General features: G+C 45.1%; 4 protein-coding genes across 4 annotated transcripts in view; 3 read left to right on the top strand and 1 right to left on the bottom strand.

Annotated features, from left to right (window-relative positions):
* Positions 1-17,477, top strand: part of LPXN (leupaxin) — a 156,341-nt gene extending 138,864 nt beyond the window's left edge. Inside the window, exon 11 of the transcript XR_012646067.1 lies at positions 17,449-17,477. The gene's annotated coding sequence lies outside the window, so the exon portion shown is untranslated. The remainder of the gene's footprint in view (positions 1-17,448) is intronic.
* The window catches only part of LOC142015166 (olfactory receptor 5G9-like), a 138,085-nt gene that overhangs the window by 9,652 nt on the left and 108,313 nt on the right, over positions 1-20,120 (bottom strand). The gene's annotated exons all lie outside the window — the stretch shown is intronic.
* On the top strand, positions 6,865-7,806 carry LOC142014524 (olfactory receptor 8U3-like). Its single transcript, XM_074997190.1, has one exon. It carries the CDS (start codon positions 6,865-6,867, stop codon positions 7,804-7,806), a length of 942 nt encoding a protein of 313 aa, XP_074853291.1.
* Positions 17,823-18,764, top strand: LOC142014522 (olfactory receptor 8U3-like). The gene has a single exon (XM_074997187.1). The coding sequence runs from the start codon at positions 17,823-17,825 to the stop codon at positions 18,762-18,764; it is 942 nt and encodes a 313-aa protein (XP_074853288.1).

Raw genomic sequence — 20,120 nt, 5'->3', positions numbered from 1 at the left:
CAAGATCTCCTGGATAAGCCCAGGTGGTCTTTTACCAAACTTTATATCTTTCCTGTGCAGCAGCATTGCTTGCTTTTGGGACCTTAATAAAGTCTCTTTGCAAAACTGCCAGCTCTCTTCAGTTGTTCTTATTCTTAATCTTGTTTCCCATGGGACCTTCCCACCAGCTCTCTGAGTTTGCCAAAATTCGCTTTCCTAAAATCCATTGTCTCTATTTTGCTGTTCTCCCTTTCAGTATTTCTTAGAATTGTGAGGAATTGTACATTATGGCAACATGTTTTTGTTCATATTCCAGCTATTTAAATACACTCGTCCCTCGAGTTATGTGAGGGTTGCGTTCCCACACACCCTGGCATAACTCGAATTTCATGTAAGTTGCGGGGGGAGGCTTTTTTCCCTGGCGGAACACATGTTCTGCAGCTGGGAAAGCAGCAGGAGCACCTGGAGCTCCTTTTGAAAGGTAAGTCCAGGGGTGGTAGGGAGGGAAGCTGGGAAGGGTTAAGCCTGGCAGTAGGTTGGGGCCAGGGGTGGGAGGCAGAGGAGTTAAGCCTGGGGTGGGTTAGGGCTCCGTGGGGGTGGGGAGGGGAGTGGAGATGACCTGAAGCCACATGCAGGAGGGGATGATCTGGAGCCATGCGAGGGGGGTTTGAACTGGGCCGGGGGTTAAGCCAGAATCATAAGAACATAAGAACATAAGAACGGCCATACTGGGTCAGACCAAAGGTCCATCTAGCCCAGTATCCTGTCCGCCGACAGTAGCCAGTGCCAGGTGCCCCAGAGGAGGTGAACCGAAAACAATGGTCAAGTGATTTGTCTCCTGCCACCCATCTCCCCCTTTTGACAAAAGGCTAGGCAGCATACCTTACCCCTTGCTAATAGCCATCTATGGACCTAACCTCCAAATATTTATTGAGCTCTTTTTTAAACTCTGTTAGAGTCCTGGCCTTCACAGTGTCCTCTGGCAAGGAGTTCCACAGGTTGACTGTGCGCTGTGTGAAGAAAAACTTTCTTTTATTAGTTTTGAACCTGCTACCCATTAATTTCATGCGTGGCGGTGGTCAGCCGGAGCCATGCTTGGGTGATAAGCCAGGCCACAGGGGGTTGAACCAGGGTGGGGGAGCTGAGCTGGAGCTGAGCACAGGGTGGGGGTGGGGTTGAGCTGGAGCCACATGCAGGTGATTGAACTAGGGCGGGGGACGGGTGTTGAGCCAAACCATGTGCCGGGGTGTTGACCCAGGCTGTAGGTGGGGGTTGAACTGGGGCTGCCCAGAACTGGGGAGGGGGATTTTGAGTTGCACTTAACTCACATTAATGAGAGTGAAGCACAATTTGAAATCACGCATAGACCAGTAGCCCTATATTGCAGCTTGTTTTGCAGCTGCAGAGGTAAGAAACTTTCTAGGGAGGAAAGGACAAGGGTTTAAATAGTACTTATAATTCTGGAGTATAAATGAGTGACCACTAAGCCATCTATGTTACATGTAAAAGTGAAAGAACTTGTCATCTGTTTGTAAAATTATCTATGATTTACAAGGCCACAATGCTGCTTTATTCACATTGCAGATGCCAAAAGTAATGCAGCAGCATCATGGTGTGTGGTCAGGAGATTGGTCCCCAGTCTCATAATCTATAGGAGTGTTTCTCTTCCAGGAGTACGTGTACCTTTTGGAGTACACCGAGGTCTTCCAGGAGGTACAGCTACTCATCTAGGTATTTGCCTAGTTTTAAAACAAGCTACATGGAAAACACTAGCAAAGTGAGTAGAATCTAAAAGTTCATTCTGACAATGTCTTGTTTCTACTGCTTCATAAGCCTTACCCTGAAATGTCAGGACAATATTTCTATTCTGATTCATGTATTTGCTAATAAGATGGTAGAAGGTCAGCAAGTTTTCAGTTGTAGTCTTCTATGCTATTTTTGCATGTTTTTGTAAACAGTTTTTAAATGAGGCGTAACTGGTTGGTATGCAAAAAAATCTGACTCCTGAAAAGGGTACAGTAACCTGGACAGGTTGAATGGCACCTGTTTCAAGACCTCAGATTACCTTAGGACCATATTTCTCAACTGGTGGTACACACAGAATGAGGGTTTGCAAGAGAAGTCTGGGGGTATTCATAATTTTTTTCGAAAAAGGGGTACTTTATAAAAAAAGGCTGAGAAACACTGCTCTATAGCACCTAGAAAGGGCTATCTATAGGGTCAAACATCCATTCACGTAGCATGAAATTGATGCTTGTTTGTATGAAAAATCCAAGGACGTTCTATCGATTTTTAAAGCTGGGCAAAGAGACAGAGGTGAGCAAGCAGGAGGCTGGAACAGACTCATCAAGGCAAGTGTCACAGAGGGCATAGGTAAGAAGTTTGGACAGCAAAGATCAGTGTTTGTCATTTTCCATAGCTCTTACAGGCAATCGTCTTCCATGTTTTGGTGTTCAACCTTTAGACATTACAAACATCTTGATTGCCTGCAATTTCATGGGCAGAATTGTGTATTTTCACTCACTGCGGGTCCTGCAACTTAATTATTTGAAATGCTATTAAAGTTTTTTCCTTGGTTCCCTCATGGAGCTGGTAGTTAATAGCCCGCCTGGGGACTAGGGCAGGTGCTGAGTTGTGAGATGCTTCAGGGACGAGTTCTCAAAGGGATAAGGCACCGAATAAACCCTCTGGCACCAGCCAAGCTTCAGTCCTTCTCCATGAGAGAGGGAAGTGGCTTCATTTGCACAGGTAGGTGGAAGAATTTTCAATGAGGGTTTGGGTTTTCCACTCCTATGACAACTCTCCTATGGGGGGATGGTGAAGTTAATACACAGCCAGCTGCCACAAATCTGCCCTGGGGCTGTGCCTACAGCAACCATCAGAGGTTCCTGAACTTGACGTATTTACAATTCTATCCTGTCTTGCATCTGGTCTTAATATGATCTGTGGCAGGGTTGGGGGCCAGTGGTTGATGTTTTAGATCTCCTCTAATTCTGTTCAGAGCCAGTTCTCTTGCCTTAGCAGTAAACAAACCAATGGGCACTGCTCACCTTTCTTCAATTGCTAATGTCATTTGTAACAACTGCAAACTGTCTGGTCTTGGATTTCACATTTGCCTGGCCAGCATTCTCTGCAACTCAGCTGGCAGATTGATATAGCACTAATACATGGAGAGCCTTGTTCCTTTCTTTAATACCAGGAGCACTTGCTGCAATGACTAGGGATTGATTCTGGAGACTTCCCATCCCACTAAAAATGAACACTGTTTAATGTAAAAAGTCTAAAATAAACCAGACCTAAAGATAATTATAACTACAGGCTCTGGGCAAAGGAAATTTGCTCTTCTCACCAAGAACTGTCTTCTGCAGCAACATCTGTAGTAGTAGGCATCCTTCAGTCTGCACAGACTATGGATCGCGCCCTTTAAAGTTTCAATTTAAGACTTCATTTACAGCGTCTATTGTGACTATAAAGACCCACAGTCCTTGCTGCATCTCTTGCAGATGTAGTGGGTATCTGGCAAGTCCTTATTGTGCTTTCTGTGCGCTCGCTTCTCCTCTGCTAGCTGTCTGATCTTCAACTCGCCCTTCTGAAGGCCCTTGTGTAACCCCTGCCTCCATCTGCCGCGGTCGTCTGCTAGTTCTTCCCAATTGTCCAGCTCGATGTCTACCTCTCTGAGGTCTCTCTTGCAGACATCTTTGTAACGCAACTGGGGGCGTCCGGGAGGTCTTTTGCCAGAGGCTAGCTCACCATACATGATGTCTTTTGGAATCCTTCCATCGTTCATCCTGTGGACGTGGCCAAGCCAGTGGAGCCGACGCTGCCTGAGGAGGGTGTGCATGGTTGGGATTCCAGCTTGCTCGAGGATGGCGGTGTTGGTCACTCTGTCCTTCCATGATATTCCAAGGATGCGCCTGAGGCAGCGCAAGTGGAAGACGTTCAGCCTCTTTTCCTGGTGGGCATACAGGGTCCAAGTCTCGCTGCCATAAAGGAAGGTGCTGAGGATGCAGGCTCTGTAGACTTGCATTTTGGTGTGTGTATACAGCTTGTTGTTATTCCACACTCTCTTGCTGAGTCTGGACAGAGTTGTGGCCGCTTTTCCGATCCTCCTATTTAGCTCAGTCTCCAAGGACAGGGTGTCAGTGATGGTGGACCCGAGGTAAACGGACTCGTGGATGACATCTAACGTATAGTTGTCAATGCTGATTGATGGGGATTCAGCAACATCTTGACCAAGTACATTTGTCTTCTTTAGGCTGATGGTAAGCCCAAAGTCCTTGCACGCTTTGGAGAACCGATCCAGCAGTTTTTGAAGCTGGTCTTCTGTGTGAGACACTTGTCAAAGTTTGACTCAGACTCACAATTTATCAGACCACTCTGTTTTATTAGCAAAGCCGCTCTGCTAATACATTTAGAAGTGAGCCCCCCGAGTGGGGCTTGTGTCTCTTAATTTATACAGTTTTTTGGAGAACAAGTTACAGACAAAAGAAGAAAAAGATTTTAGTCACCACCCTTCGAGATCCCTGAGACCAGTCACGTATCTTCAATTACCTGCCACCCTTAACAATCTCCTTTAACAGCTTCCAGTTAACTTAACTAATTGCCCTTCACATCTTCCATTCTGATGCCTGCTTCTTAGACGTGCTGGCTCCATCTTAATTGCTTCTCCATTCAAAAGCTAACTGTCCCTACGTGTGCTCCCTCAGATACTTTGTAACATGTTTTGGCATGCCCTCTCATATACAATGTATCCAGCATGTCCCCTTATACAACGTTATACTTATACAATGTTATACTTCCACACACTACAGCAGCATCGTCTGCGAACAGCATGTCTCTGATGAGGACTTCTCGCACCTTAGTCTTAGCTCTCAGCCTTGCAAGGTTAAACAGTTTCCCATCAGATCTTGTGTGCAGGAAGATGCCCTCTGTTGAAGATCCAAAGGCGTGCTTCAGGAGGAGTGCGAAGAAGATCCCGAACAATGTCGGAGCAAGCACGCATCCTTGTTTGACGCCGCTCCTGATTCTGAAAGCATCCGATAATGCGCCGTCATATTGGATGGTTCCTCTCATGTTTTCGTGGAACGACTGGATCATCTTGAGTAACCGTGGAGGACAGCCTATCTTGTGGAGCAGTTTGAACAGACCATCCCTGCTGACCAAGTCAAAAGCCTTGGTCAGGTCGATCAAGGCTATGTAGAGTGGCTTTCTCTGCTCCCTACACTTCTCCTGCAGCTGCCTTAGAGAGAAGACCATGTCAACGGTAGACCTCTCTGCACGGAATCCGCACTGCGATTCGGGGTACACCCTCTCAGCAATCTTCTGGAGTCTGCCAAGGATGACGCGAGCGAACAGTTTACCAGTGACGCTTAGGAGGGAGATTCCACAGTAGTTGTTGCAGTCGCTTCTGTCTCCTTTGTTCTTATACAACGTTACAATGTTAGCGTCGCGCATATCCTGTGGAACCTCACCCTCTTTCCAGCACAGGCACAGCAGCTCATGCAGGGGTTCCAGGAGTGTGTCCGCGGCACACTTGATTACCTCTGGTGGTATACCATCCTGACCAGCGGCCTTTCCTGCTGCAATGCTGTCGATGGCTGTCTTCAGTTCATCCACAGTCCAGCATGATTTCAGCCACATATCCCCTTATCATGGTTGTGGCCAAGTTTCTTATGGTCCCATAAAGTTTGTTTCCACCACCAGGCCTGGCTCTCATTGTTCTGTGCTGTTATTTAATTGTAATTTACCCCAAATGTCTCCAAGGAGGCCAGTTATCTGTGAAAATGTTGGTAGTGCTTTGAGACAATACTGACCTCCTGTGGTCCAGCAACTTATCTCTTCTGGCACTGGTCAGGTTGCAAGGGTGTTGGACGAGAGAGGTTCAACCTGTACCTCATTTAGATAATGATAATACTTTGTACTCAAATTTATATCTAAGTTGTGGAACACAGGCTTAATAGACTGGTTGTGTTTCACAGTAGATAATTGTCGCGTTTATTAGAAATTGCAGTTACAAAGACTAATCCAAACACCTTTGCCTCTGAAAAGACTGTCATCCTTTTCTCTTTCTTCATTCCCTCTCTCAGTATTTTTTGCATAAATATTCCTTTTCATGGATCACAGTGCCATTGTGCAAGTCATTGTAGAAGCAGACATAAAAAGATCATCTTGGACCCAATGATTTCTTAATCCACTATATATTTGAGAGCGACAGTCTGTGTATACAATATGTCTATTTTGCTTAAGAACTGCTCCTAAATGGTAAGAGCTAGCACCACCAGATTCAGGATACAGCTTGGTCTGACCACACCTTAAAACCAAATAACCGTTTGGCTGTGCCAGGAAAATTTCTAGGACCAAAGGGCGTATAGTTTAGATAGTATTTATAATTCTAGTATACATAAATGACTGATCTGACCACTAAGCCATCTCTGTCCCATGTAAAAGTGAAGGAACCTGTTAGTGACTTGTAAAATTATCTCTATTTTGCAAGGCTGTAAGATTTCTGTATTCACATTTCAGATGTCAAAAGCAATGAAGCAGCATCACGGTGTTTGCCCCAGAGAGAAATTCCAAATATAATAGAATCATAGAACAATAGAAATGGAAGAGAGCTCAAGAGGTCATTGACTCCAGTCCTTTGCCCTACCAGTAGGACCAAGCACCATCTACACCATCCCTGATAGATGTCATAACCCGCAGCACCTCAAAATGGCCTTCTGAAGGGTTAATTAACCAGTTATGTAGTATGAAATTGATAATTGTACCAATGAAACCAATGGTATTCTATTGATTCTTTACAGTGAAGTTGGGAGAAAAGCCTTTTTGATTCATAATCTTGTCTCCAATTAGAGTTTTTAGCCTTGTAACCCCAAAAAGCTTTAAATGGCGAATGAAAATCTCACTGTAGTGACTGAGTTCATTATTTGGGGAATCACAGATTGTCCAGAGCTCCAAGTCCCATTTTTCCTGTTGTTCCTAGTGATCTATGCTATCACCCTCGTAGGCAATCTTGGGATGATCGTGTTAATCAGAGTTGACCGTCGCCTTCGCACTCCCATGTACTTTTTCCTCAGCCATTTGGCTTTTGTGGATCTCTGTTATTCCTCAACCATCACCCCTCAAATGCTGGTGAACTTCTTAGATCAGAGTAAAACCATTTCTTATTATGCCTGTGCTGCACAGCTGGGCTGTTTCCTAACGTTCATGGCCATGGAGTGTTTCCTTCTGGCTGGGATGGCCTATGATCGTTACGTGGCCATCTGTAACCCACTGCTCTACCATGTCATCATGTCCCACAAGGTCTGTGTGCACCTGGTAATTGTTCCTCACATATACAGCTTCTGCATTGCCCTGCTCCAAACCATCCTTACTTTTCAATTATCCTTCTGTTCCTCCAACAAGATCAACCATTTCTACTGCGATGACATGCCCTTGCTGGCCCTCTCCTGCTCTAGTACCCACATCAAACAGGTATTGATCTTCACCTTTGCTGGCTTTGGCACGATTACAACCTCCCTCATCGTCCTGATCTCCTACCTCTTTATCTTCACCACCATCCTGAGGATCCGCTCCAAAGAAGGCAAGCGCAAAGCTTTCTCCACCTGCAGCTCCCACCTGACTTCTGTCACCATCTTCTATGGGACTCAGATCTTTATGTATTTACAACCCAGCACCAACCACTCACTGGACACAGACAAAGTGGCTTCCATCTTCTACACGGTGGTGATCCCCATGTTGAACCCCCTGATATACAGCCTGCGGAACAAGGAGGTGAAGGACGCCCTGAAGAACGTCATATCTAAAAAGAGTTGGAGTTTTAAATGAAAACAATTCACCAACTAATTGTCATTAAACAACAGAGACTGATGGACAAAAAGAAAGGCTTCCTCTTTATTTTCACCCTTTGATTAACTGATTTTCAATGGTAACTCCTCTTTTCTCACCACTTGTCTTTCTGTAATCTTGGAATGAGGGCTGTGATTGCTGACAGCGCTGACATTCTTTGATTCCAGTGTCAGGAAACACCGCTATTCCAGAATAACTTGGTGAGCATCTACACAGCAAAACTGCTGTTTCAAAATCATTTAAAAATAGCAGGAGGCTTATTCTGAATTCTGTAAACCTCTTTCTATGAGGAATAGCTCCTATTTCAAAATTTTGGAAGAGGGGCTTTCCAGAAAGGGAATAGGGGCCATTTTGGAATAAGCTATTCTGGAATAGCTTATTTTGAATAAACTTTACTGTGTAGATACGGCCCCAGAGTGGTTCTAGGGGCTCTAATCCAAAATAGGTTCTAATGTTTGTGGACACTCTATTTCGGAATAAGCTTGTCTGATTATGGAGTTGCCCTGTAGTGTTTATGCGTCGTTCCCAAAAAGCTCGTTTTGGAATAATAACTCCAGAATAAGCTATTCTGGAAGCACTCTGTGTTGCAGACATGGCTGAGTGGACAGTGTGACATGTTCATTCTGCATTCCGTGATATGATTCACGAGAACGATTACAGGCTTGGGTCAGGGATGAAGGCACTTGGTCTGACCAAAAATAAAAGAGTTCAGAACCATGTAAAGACATAAAGCTAGATGTCTAGCTGGTTTGGTTCTTCCTGAGTGTACATCATTGTCTCCTGCTGTACTTTATGTGAGGTCTGTGTGTGCTAATCAAGACTTAATTACTAACCTCCTTTGGCCACAGGCAACTCAAATATTCCCCTCTAAGACTACATACATAATCCCTCTACAGATGAACAACAGACACACTCCAATGGCCAAGTTGTCCAGTGTGTTCAGCCCCTCCTTCACTGGTGATTGAGCGGATTCAAAGTATCTCTTCTTTTAAAGACCTCGTACACCACAGCTTGCCAGCTCCACATCAGATCACCCCCCCTGCTTAATTTACAACACTTAGATATGTTTTGGGTTAAAACCACTGCCTCTTTATTGAACAGTGGATGGACAGCAAGTAAAGGTAATGGAAAGAAAATGCAGATTCTACCCGGGTCACAGGTAGTTTCATTGAAACCAAAGGAGCCAGGTCAATTTAGACCAGCGGAGGATGTGGCCAGTCACATGGATAGATGTCTCCAGAAGTTATCCAACTGAGAATCCATTTGATACAAACTCTGTCTGACAGGTAACAGGGATCTACTTTTCCGGGAGGGAACGCTGCTCACTAGGGTTGGCAGGGACAAGAGGGGTTATTATTTTTCTTTTTTGTGCCGGACCTTTTCAACTTTTTATCCAAAAACAAAAACTCAGAAACATTTCTTTCCCATTTTTTTAAACAAACCCAACATTTTCTGTCAAAATCTGTTGAAGACAAACAAAAAATAAATAAGTTCTGACAAAAACTAGAAACAAATATTTTGGACTCTGGTCAGCGCCTCACCCGTTGACTGCTCCTCCGCTCTCCTGTCACCACCATTTGGATCTGAACCCATTGCACTGTCTGGACCTCAGTGTCCTCCTTAGCAGAGTTTTCATATTTGAACTTTCAAAAAACAGGAACCCCCACCCCCAAGTGGGAGTGTCTCTGTATCAGCATCTCCCATCTCACCTTGTATTAATGTGTTATAGTATATATACTACATTAATATAAGATAAGCTGTAATGTGTCTGTATCAGTCTCTACCCCACTGTTCTTTTACCCACACCTCCCACTTTCTGGGGGTACCAACAATCCTCAGTCCTGGCATCTGACTCTGGCCAGACACAGTCAACGTCTGGCCCCTCTCCTCAGGGTGAAACCATGGTCTATCTTGGCTTCACTCCAGTGTGGCAAGGTGGGGTGCAGGGGAGAAGTGGCAGGCTCCAGGCCTGCCCACTACTCTGGGTCCCAATCCAGCTAGCCTCCGGTGGCAGCCATCTTGTGCCTCTCTTCTCTTCCCTTCCTTCTCACTGTTCCCTGGTCCACTTTGTGGTGGATCTTGCACCTTCTTCGCCCTTCTATCAAGGCCCACAGCCTTGGTGGTATCAGGCTGGAGTTTTCCTCAGGCTGCCTGAGCCTTCCCAGCACGGCTCTGTCCAAGGTGCTGCTGGTTCCCTCCCCTGCTTGGACCCAGCTCCTTCTCCCTTGCTGCTTGGGGTAAGAGTGATCACCCGACAGCCCTGTGGCCTGGTATAGGGCCCAGCCCCTGGCCCTGATTCACTGAGTGCTCCTCACCATGATTGGTCAAGCTTGCACAAGCTTCCTCGTGACCGTCTCCCTCCTGGAGTGAGCTATGGCTCCGTTACAGGAAGGTTGAGCTATGGAAGCGTCCAGCATCTCTCCATAATCAGCTCTAGTTGCTGCTCCATGCAACTCCGCTTCCAATCCCAGATGTTTCTAGGAACAAAGGAATTGTCGTGACACCCACAGGCCTGGCATTGGGAGTGGTGGCAGCCAGAGCGCCGAGCCCCTTTGAAACACCAGAGCTGTGCTGATCCGGCTGCCCGCGGCTCTCAGGGAAGTGGGAGACGACACTGCAATATGGGGGGTGCTGAGGGTTCACTGCCCTTGGCTCCATCCCTTCCTGTCTTGGCCCCACCCCTTCTGGGTGTGGAGCCACCCTCCACTGTGCCCTGGGGCTCCTTGCCTGAAATAGGCCTCAATGTTATTATCCGACCCACAGGGGAAGATTCTTCCAAAATCCCATTAGTTAGAGGTTAGCCTCTACCCTGAACTACGTCATGTCTCTGCTTCCTTTTCATGAGACCCAGAATTATGTCAAATCTTTAAATACACCTGGAATGCCATGCTTACTTCATAAGTATGTCCAGTTCCTGATGACGGTGCCATTGTACAAGCCATTATCCAAACAGACAAAAGAAAGCTCCTTTCAGACCCAAAGATTTTGTAAACTAACTTCAAGATGAACCACAACCGGTGGGTACAGACAGAGAAACGTGGAGAAATCTAGGAAATAATAAGACGTTCACAAATACAGTGAAGAGGAGAATACTGAATTCCTTCTGAAGAAGGAAGCAGAACACAAAAATGGAATCTGAAGATGTGCAGCAAATACTTCATAACTGGGTAACAATCCATAAAGATATGTGTGCAAGGGATGAGATTGTAATACCAGATAGACGGGTGGAATCTAATGTCTTCCATCAGTTGTACATTATGGCAATATTTTTCCGTTCCTATTCCAGCAATTTCAATATAAAGCAGGAATCCTAGTACGATATTACTGCTTGTTCAAGCTGCAGAGATGATGAAATTTCTAGGGTTAAAAGGACAAGGGTTTAAATAGTAGTTATAATTCTGGAATATAAATGGGTGACCACCTATCCATCTCTATAAGACGTAAAAGTGAAATATCCTGTTATATATTTGCAAAATGATCGATGATTTGCAAGGATATAATGCTGCTTCACTCACATTTCAGATGCCAGAAGTAAAGTAATAGCATCATTAAATGGGGCCAGGAGATTGGTCCCCAGTTTCATAATCTGTAGCAGAGTTTCTCAACCAGGGGTTAGTGTACCCTTGTGGGTACACTGAGATTTTAAAGGGCGTACATGAACTCATCTCGGTATTTCTCCAGTTTTATATCAAGCTACATGTAAAACACTAGCAAAGTCAGTAGAATCAAAAAGTTCATTCAGACAATGGCTTGTTTCTACTGCTTCATAAGCCTTACGCTGAAACGTCAATATAATATTTCTGAATAGGTGGTACACGCAGAATGAGGGTTTGCAAACAAAGTCTGAGGGTAGTTTATAAAAAAGAGTTTGAGAACACTGCTCTATAGCAACTAGAAAGGGTCATCCATAGGGAAAAACATCCATTCACATAGCATGAAATTGATGCTTGTTTGTATCAAAAATCCAAGGACGTTCTATCGATCGTTAAAGTTGGCCAAAGAGGCAGACGTGAGCAAGCAGGAGGGTGGAAGTGACTCATTAAGTGAAGTGTGACAGAGACATAGATAGGAAGTTTGGGCAGCAGAGATCAGCGATTGTCATTTTGCATCACACTTGGAGGCACTCGTCCTCCATGTTTTGGTGTTCATCCTTCAGACATTTCAGGCATCTTTGTTACCTGCAATTTCAGGGACAGAATTGTGTATTTTCACTCACTGGGGGCCATGCTACTGAATCACTTGAAACATTATTGAAGTTTCTTCCTTGGTTCCCCTGTGGAGCTGGGAGTTAATGGCTCCTCTGGGGACTAGGGCAGGTGCTGAGCTGTGAGATGCTTCAGGGACAAGTTCTCAAAGGGATAAGGCACCAAATAAACCCTCCAGCACCAGCCAAGCTTCAGTCCTTTGCCAAGAGTGAGGGAAGTGGCTTCATTTGCCCAGGTAGGTGGAAGAAATTGGGGTTGGGGTTTCCCACACCTATGGCTAGTCTCCTGTGGGGGGATGGTGAAGCTAATACAAGGCCAGCTGCCACAAGTCTGACTCCTGAACTCAACCTATGCACAATTCCACCCTGTCCTGCTTCTGTTTTTATTATGAGCTATGGCAGGGATGGGGGCCAGTGGTTGATGATTTAGATCTCATTTGATTCTGTTCAGAGCCAGTTCCATTGCTGTAGCAGTTAACAAACCAATGGGCACTGCTCACCTTCCTTCTATAGTCCTCCGTGTGTTGCTGATGGCATTTGTAACTACTGCAAATGGTCTGGTCTTGGATTTCACATCCCACCTACCCCCGCAGCCAGCATTCTCGGCATCTCAGCCCTATGCTTGCAGATTGATTTAGCATGAATATAAACAGAACCTTGTTCCCTTCTTTAATACCATCAGCACTTTCTGCAATGACTAGGCATTAATTCTGGAGACTTCCCATTCGACTAAAAAATGAACGCAGTTTGCTGTAAAAAGTCTAAAGTAAACCACACATAAAGGGAGCTATAACTGCAGGCCCTGGGCAAAGGAAATTTTCTTTTCTAATATTTACAGAGTCACAGAATCCCAGGTCTGGAAGGTCATCTAGTCCAGCCCCTTGCTTCAAGCAGAATCAACCCCCACTAAGTCATGCCAGCCAGGACATTGTCCAGCCGGGACTGAAAAACCTCAAGGGAGGGAGAATCCACCACCTCTGTAGGCAACGCATTCCAATACTTTACCACCCGCCTGGTGAAGTAGTTTTTCCTCATATCTAACCTACGCCTCTTCCTCTTCAACTTCAGACCATTACTCCTTGTTCTGCCATCTGACACCTCTGAGAACATTTTCTCATCCTCGTTTTTAGAGCTCTCCTTCAGGAAGTTTAAGGCTGCTATTAAATCACCTCTAAGTCTTCTCTTCTGGAAACTAAACAAGCCCAAATCCCTCAGCCTATCCTCATAGGTCTTGTGCTCCAGACCCTTAATGATTTTTGTTGCATTCGCTGAACGTGTTCCAGCAAATCCACATCCTTTTTATACTGGGGGGGGGCCCAAAACTGGACACAATATTCCAGACTTGGCCTCACCAGTGCTGAATAAAGAGGAATAATTACTTCTCTAGATCTGATGGAAATGCTCCTCCTAATGCACCCTAGTATGCCATTAGCCTTCTTGGGTACAAGGGCGCACTGTTTACTCATACCCAGCCTTTCATCCACCATAACCCCTAGGTCCCTTTCCATTGTCCTGCTGCTGAGCCAGTTGGTCCCCAGCCTGTAACAATTCTTGGGATTCTTGCACCACAGGTGCAGGACTCTACACTTCTCCTTATTGAACCGCATCAGATTTCTTTTGACCCAGTCCTCCAATTTATCCACGTCCCTCTGGATTCTCTCTCTACCCTCCAACGAATCTACCTCTCCCCCAAGTTTTGTGTCGTCTGCAGACTTGCTGAGGGTGCAATCCAGTCCCTCATCCAGGTCATTAATAAAGGTGTTGAATAACACAGTCCCCACAACCGAGCCTTGCGGCACTCTTCATGAAACAGACCGCCATCCAGATACTGAGCCATTGACCACTACCCGTTGGGCCCGACCATCAAGCCAGCTTTCTATGCATCTTATAGTCCACGGATCCAATCCATATTTCCTTAACTTATGGACAAGAATGTTGTGGGAGACCGAATCAAAAGCCTTGCTGAAGTCAAGGTATATCACATCCACTTACTTCCTCATGTTCACAGAGCTTGTTACCTCATCATAGAAGCTAATCAGATTAGTCAGGCAGGACTTGCCCCTGGTGAATCCATGTTGGCTACTTTTGATCACTTTCCCATCTTCCAAGTGCTCCATAACAGATTCCTTGAGGATTCCCACCATTATTTTCCCAGGGACTGACGTAAGGCTGACGGGTCAATAGTTCTCTGGATTGTCCTCTTCTTTTTTAAAGATGGGCACTACGTTTGCCTTCTTTCAGTCATCCAGTATCTCCCCTGATCTCCAAGAGTCTTCAAAGATAACGGCCAAAGGTTCAGCAATGACCTCTGCCAATTTCTTCAGTACCCTCGGGTCCTTTAAATGCAGACCCATGGACTTGTGCACATCTAGTTTTTCTAGATAGCTCAGAACTTGTTCCTTCCCCACAGATGGCTGCCTCCACCATCCCATACTGCATTGTCTCGGACCCTCATGGGGAAGTTGACTTTGTCCGTGAAGACTGTGGCAAAACAAGCATTGAGTACTTCAGCTTTTCCTGCATCATCTGTCACAAGGTTATCTCCCTCATTCGGTAATGGCCCCACACCTTCTCTGATAACCTCTTTATTGTTCACATGCCTGTAGAAACTCTTCTTGTTACTCTTCACATTCCTTCCCTGCTGCAGTTGCAATTGTGCTTTCGCTTTCCTGATTACTGCCCAGCATTCTCCAGCCGTGTGTTTATACTCCTCCTTAGTCAACAGTCCACGTTTCCATTTCTTGTATGCATCCTTTTTGAAGTTAAGATGACTAAGGATTTCCCTCTTAAGCCAAGCTGGTTGCCAACCATGTTTGCATTTCTTACTACACAGTGGGATTGTTTGTTCCTGTTCCTTCACGAAGACTTCTTTAAAAGACTGCCATTTCCCTTCAACTCTTTTTAGACGTACAGATTCAATCTTTCTAACCCAGAACTCTCTCCTCCGGCAACATCTGTAATAGCTCATGATTAGAGCCAGATGCCTCCTTATCATGGGTGTGGCCAAGTTTCTCATTGTCCCATAAAGCTTGTTTAAAGCCACCACTCCTGGCTCTTGTTGTTCTGTGTTGTCATTTAATTGTAATTTACCCCTAAATTTCTTCTAAGAGCCCAGTTAGTAGTGAAAGTGTTGGTAATGCTGTTACACAATATTGACCTCCCGTAGCACATCAAATTATCTCATCCGGCACTGGTCAGGTTGCAAGGGTGTTGGATGAGAGAGGTTGAACCTGTACTTCATTTCGATAATGATAATACTTTGCACTCAAGTTTATATTTAACTTGTGGAACACAGGCTTAATGGATTAGTTGTGTTTCACAGTAGCTAATTGTCCAGTTTATTAAAACTTGCAGTCAGAAAGACTATTCCAAATGCCTTTGCCTCTCAAAAGACAGTCATCTTTTTCTCTCTCTTCATTCGCTTTCTGAATATTTTGGCATAAGTATTCCCTTTCACAGATCACAGTGCCATTGTGGAAGCCATTGCAGAAGCAGACAAAAAGAGATCATCTCCGACCCAACCATTCCATTATCTATGATATATTTGAGAGCGTTTGTCTGTGTGTATATCTGCTTGCTTAAGAACGCGTCCTAAATGGTTAGAGCTAGCACCGCCAGATTCAGGAGACAGTTTGGTGTTACCATACCTTAAAACCAAGTAATGGCTTCATTGTGCCAGGAAAATGGGATGTGCCTGTAATGGGACTGCATTTCCTAACCTCATGCAGAAAAGAGACAGAATCACCAGATGGTGAAACGTGCTGGTGGAACGTTCACCCAGCTGTTTTTTTGGACAACCACAGATCTGAGACTCCCACCAGTCATGTGCCGTTTAGGGAGGATGGGGGAGCCCCCCCCCAGTTAATACAGGGATGTTTCTGGCTGTTTCCCATTTGCCAGGGAATTAGGGGAAATGCACAGTGTGTTGCATTCCTCACTCTGGTTGGAGAACGCAGGGGGCAGATGAAGCTGGGATATCTCCAGCTGGAAGACATGCAGCCCTTCCTCGGCTGTGCCTGCTAGAGCTGCAGCAGCCATGGAGAGGTGCTTCTTACCTGGCTACAGGCTGCTGTGGAATGAAAGGGCTGGGGTAGTCCTTTCTCCCTGGGGCAGCTGCAAACTGAACCCTTCCTCCCCAGCCCCACCCCCAAGCAATGATTTAAATGAAGCCTGGACATTTTCATGCTATTTTCCAAAATAAGAAAAAATGAACTGAGTTAAGGACCTGGTCAATGCTGGGTAAATCTTGTAGTGTAACTATAAGATGAGAGACAACTGGTGGACAAATGGGAAGAACAGAAGGAAACAACAAGGTGATTATGCTCACCATTGTAAGTAACGGTCACTGTTTATCTCCACTTAGCCTAGGTTGGCATGTTCATGATTTGACACAAGAGCCCAAACCAAAGTGAAGAAGATGAGAATTTAATAGTTTTCTGAAAAAGGAAGCAGCGAGGGAATGTGGGGGTCACCAGGCCCTGCACCCCCATCCGCACTCAGATGTGCGTCCCATTGAAGAGGGGGAACAGAAGTTTTATTAGGTGACAGGGACACAGTGTAGAACAGACTTGTCAGCACAGAAAGCAGAAGCAGACAGTACAATGCATTTTGGGGAGAGGTTGACCACAGGGGTTCCCCAAGCTGGGGTCCTGGCTCCGCTTTCTCCTTCTCAAGTCAGTACCCAAATCAACAGCCTAGTCTCAAGTCAAACCAGCCAGGCCTCTTCTCCCCGGTTGAATCACCTGGTTGCCTAGGTTACAAATGGCAAAGGAGGCCCACGATCTACAGGGAATAAGTCAACACAACGAAACTCCCATTACCACCATGTACTGATGCTGGTCCTGGCGAAACTGGGCACTCCCTTGAGTTGCTACAGGACAATAGGAAACACATGGAACCTAACCCTTCGAATAAAATCCTCACACCCCTCACTCCATCACAGAAGGAAAGGACAAAACACGAGACCATGAAGGATCACAGTCACTGCTTCAGAATAATAATTAAAAAAAAGAAAAAATGAAAGATATATCCCAGGTACAATCCTTAAATATGCCTTTATGAGGGACGATATAAAACTAGGGAGGGGGGAACAATCCAATTCCTTTCATCAGGTTTCTGAGAGAATCTCGACTAGTCATAGGTTACATTCATGTTTTTGGCTGAATATTCCAGGTGCACAAATATTGACTAGTATCTCAGGAAGTGTATTATTGCTTGTTTTTCAGCTGCAGAAGTCAGAAAACTTCTAGGAACAAAGGGCAAATAGTTTAGATAGTATTTATAATTCTGGTATGCAGAAATGACTGACCTGGCCCCTGAGCCATCTCTGTCCCACCTACAAGTGAATGAACCCGTTACTGACTTACAGCATTATCTCTATTTTGGAAGACTGTAAGATTTCTGCATTCACCTTTCAGATGTCAAAAGTAATGAAGCAGCATCACGGTGTTTGCCCCAGAGAGAAGTTCCAAATATATCGGAATCATGGAACACTGGAAGTGGAAGACAGCTCGAGAGGTCATTGACTCCAGTCCTTTGCCCTCACAGCAGCACCAAGCACCATCTGGACCATCTCTGGGAGATGTCATAACCCACAGCACCTCAAAATGGACTTCTGAAGGCTTAAATATTCACTTATGTAGTATGAAATTGATGACTGTACCAATGAAACCAATGAAGTTGTGTTGCTTGTTCATAGTGAATTTGGGAGAATAGCGTGTTTGATCCGTAATATTGTGTCTAATTAGAGTTTTCAGCCTTCCAACTCAAAAAGGTTCAAAAGGGACAATAAATGGCTCATAAAAATCTCACCGTGGTGACCGAGTTCATTCTTCTGGGAATCACAGATCGTCCAGAGCTCCAAGTCCCATTTTTCCTGTTGTTTCTAGTGATCTATGCTATCACTCTGGTAGGCAATCTTGGGATGATCGTGTTAATCAGAGTTGACCGTCGACTTCACACTCCCATGTACTTTTTCCTCAGCCATTTGGCTTTTGTGGATCTCTTTTATTCCTCAACCATCACCCCTCAAATGCTGGTGAACTTCTTAGATCAAAGTAAAACCATTTCTTATTACGCCTGCTCTGCACAGTTGTGCTGTTTCCTAACATTCATGGCCATGGAGTCTTTCCTCCTGGCTGGGATGGCCTATGATCATTACGTGGCCATCTGTAACCCACTGCTCTACCATGTCATCATGTCCCACAAGGTCTGTGTGCACCTGGTAGTTGTTCCTTACATGTACAGCGTCTGCGGTGCCCTGCTCCACACCATCCTTACTTTTAGTTTATCCTTCTGTTCCTCCAACAAGATCAACCATTTCTACTGCGATGACATGCCCTTGCTGGCCCTCTCCTGCTCTAGTACCCACACCAAACAGGTATTGATCTTTGCCATTGGAGGCTTTGGAATGATTGTAACCTCCCTCATCATCCTGATCTCCTACCTCTTTATTTTCATCACCATCCTGAGGATCCGCTCCATGGAAGGCAAGCGCAAAGCTTTCTCCACCTGCACCTCCCACGTGACTTCTGTGACCATCTTGTACGGGACTCAGATGTTTATGTATTTACAGCCCCGCACCAACCACTCACTGGACACAGACAAAGTGGCCTCCGTCTTCTACACAGTGGTGATCCCTTTGTTGAACCCCCTGATCTACAGTCTGCGAAACAAGGAAGTGAAGGCCGCCCTGAAGAGCATCATGTCTAAAAAGAATTGGAGTTTTAAATGAAAGCAATTCACCAACTAGTTGTGATTAACCAACAGAGACTGAAGAACAAAAGGAAAGGCTTCTTCTTTATTTCTCCCTTTGATTAACTGATTTTCAATGGTAACTCCTCTTTTCTCCCCACTTTTCTTTCTGCAAACATGGAAAGAGGGCTGTGATTGATAATCGCTCTGACGTTTTTTGAGTCCAGTGTCAGGAAATACCGCGATTCCAAAACAACTTGATGAGCATGTACGCAGCAAAACTGCTCTGTCAAAGTCATTTAAAAATAGCAGGAGGCTTATTCTGAATTCTTTAAACCTCTTTCTATGGGGACTAGCGCCTCTTTCAAAATTTTGGAAGAGGGGCTTTCTAGAAAGGGAAAAGGGGCCATTTTGAAAGAAGCAATTCTAGAATACCTTATTCTGAAACAACTATACTGTGTAGACACGGCCCCAGAGTGCTTCCAGGGGCTCAAATCCAAAATAGGCTCTAATGTTTGTGGACACTCTATTTCGGAATAAGCTTGTCTGATTATGGAGTTGCCCTGTAGTGTTTATGCGTCATTCCCTAAAAGCTTGTTTTGGAATAATAACTCCAGAATAAGCTATTCTGGAAGAACTCTGTGTTGCAGACATGGCTGAGTGGACAGTGTGACATGTTCATTCTGCAGACCATGATATGATTCATGAGAACGATTACAGGCTCTGGTCAGGGATGAAGGCACTTGGTCTGACCAAAAATAAAAAAGTTCAAAACCATGTAAAGACATAAAGCTAGATGTCTAGCTGGTTTGGTTCTTCCTGTGTGTACCTCATTGCCTCCTGCTGTACTTTATGTGAGGTCTGTGTGTGCTAATCAAGACTTAATTACTAACCTCCTTTGGCCACAGGCAGCTCAAATATTCCCCTTTAAGCCTACAGACATAATCACTCCACAGATTAACAACAGACACACTCCAATGGCCAAGTCCTCTGGGGAGTCCAGCCCATGCTTCACTGGTGATTGAGCATATTCAAAGTATCACTTCTTTTAAAGACCTCGTACACCACAGCTTGCCAGTTCCACATCAGATCACCCCCCTGCTTAATTTACAACACATAGATATGTTTTGGGTTAAAACTACTGCTTCTTTATTGAACAGTGGATGGACAGCAAGTAAAGGTAATGGAAAGAAAATGCAGATTCTACCCGGGTCACAGGTAGTTTCATTGAAACCAAAGGAGCCAGATGAATTTAGACCAGCGGAGGATGTGGCCAGTCACATGGATAGATGTCTCCAGAAGTTATCCAACTGAGAATCCATTTGATACAAACTCTGTCTGACAGGTAACAGGGGCCTACATTTCGGGGAGGGAACGCTGTTCACTAGGGTTGGCA

This window comes from Carettochelys insculpta, chromosome 6 (assembly GCF_033958435.1).
Source record: "Carettochelys insculpta isolate YL-2023 chromosome 6, ASM3395843v1, whole genome shotgun sequence".
NCBI classification, from domain to species: Eukaryota; Metazoa; Chordata; order Testudines; family Carettochelyidae; genus Carettochelys; species Carettochelys insculpta.
This window is presented reverse-complemented; position numbering and strand designations above follow the sequence as displayed.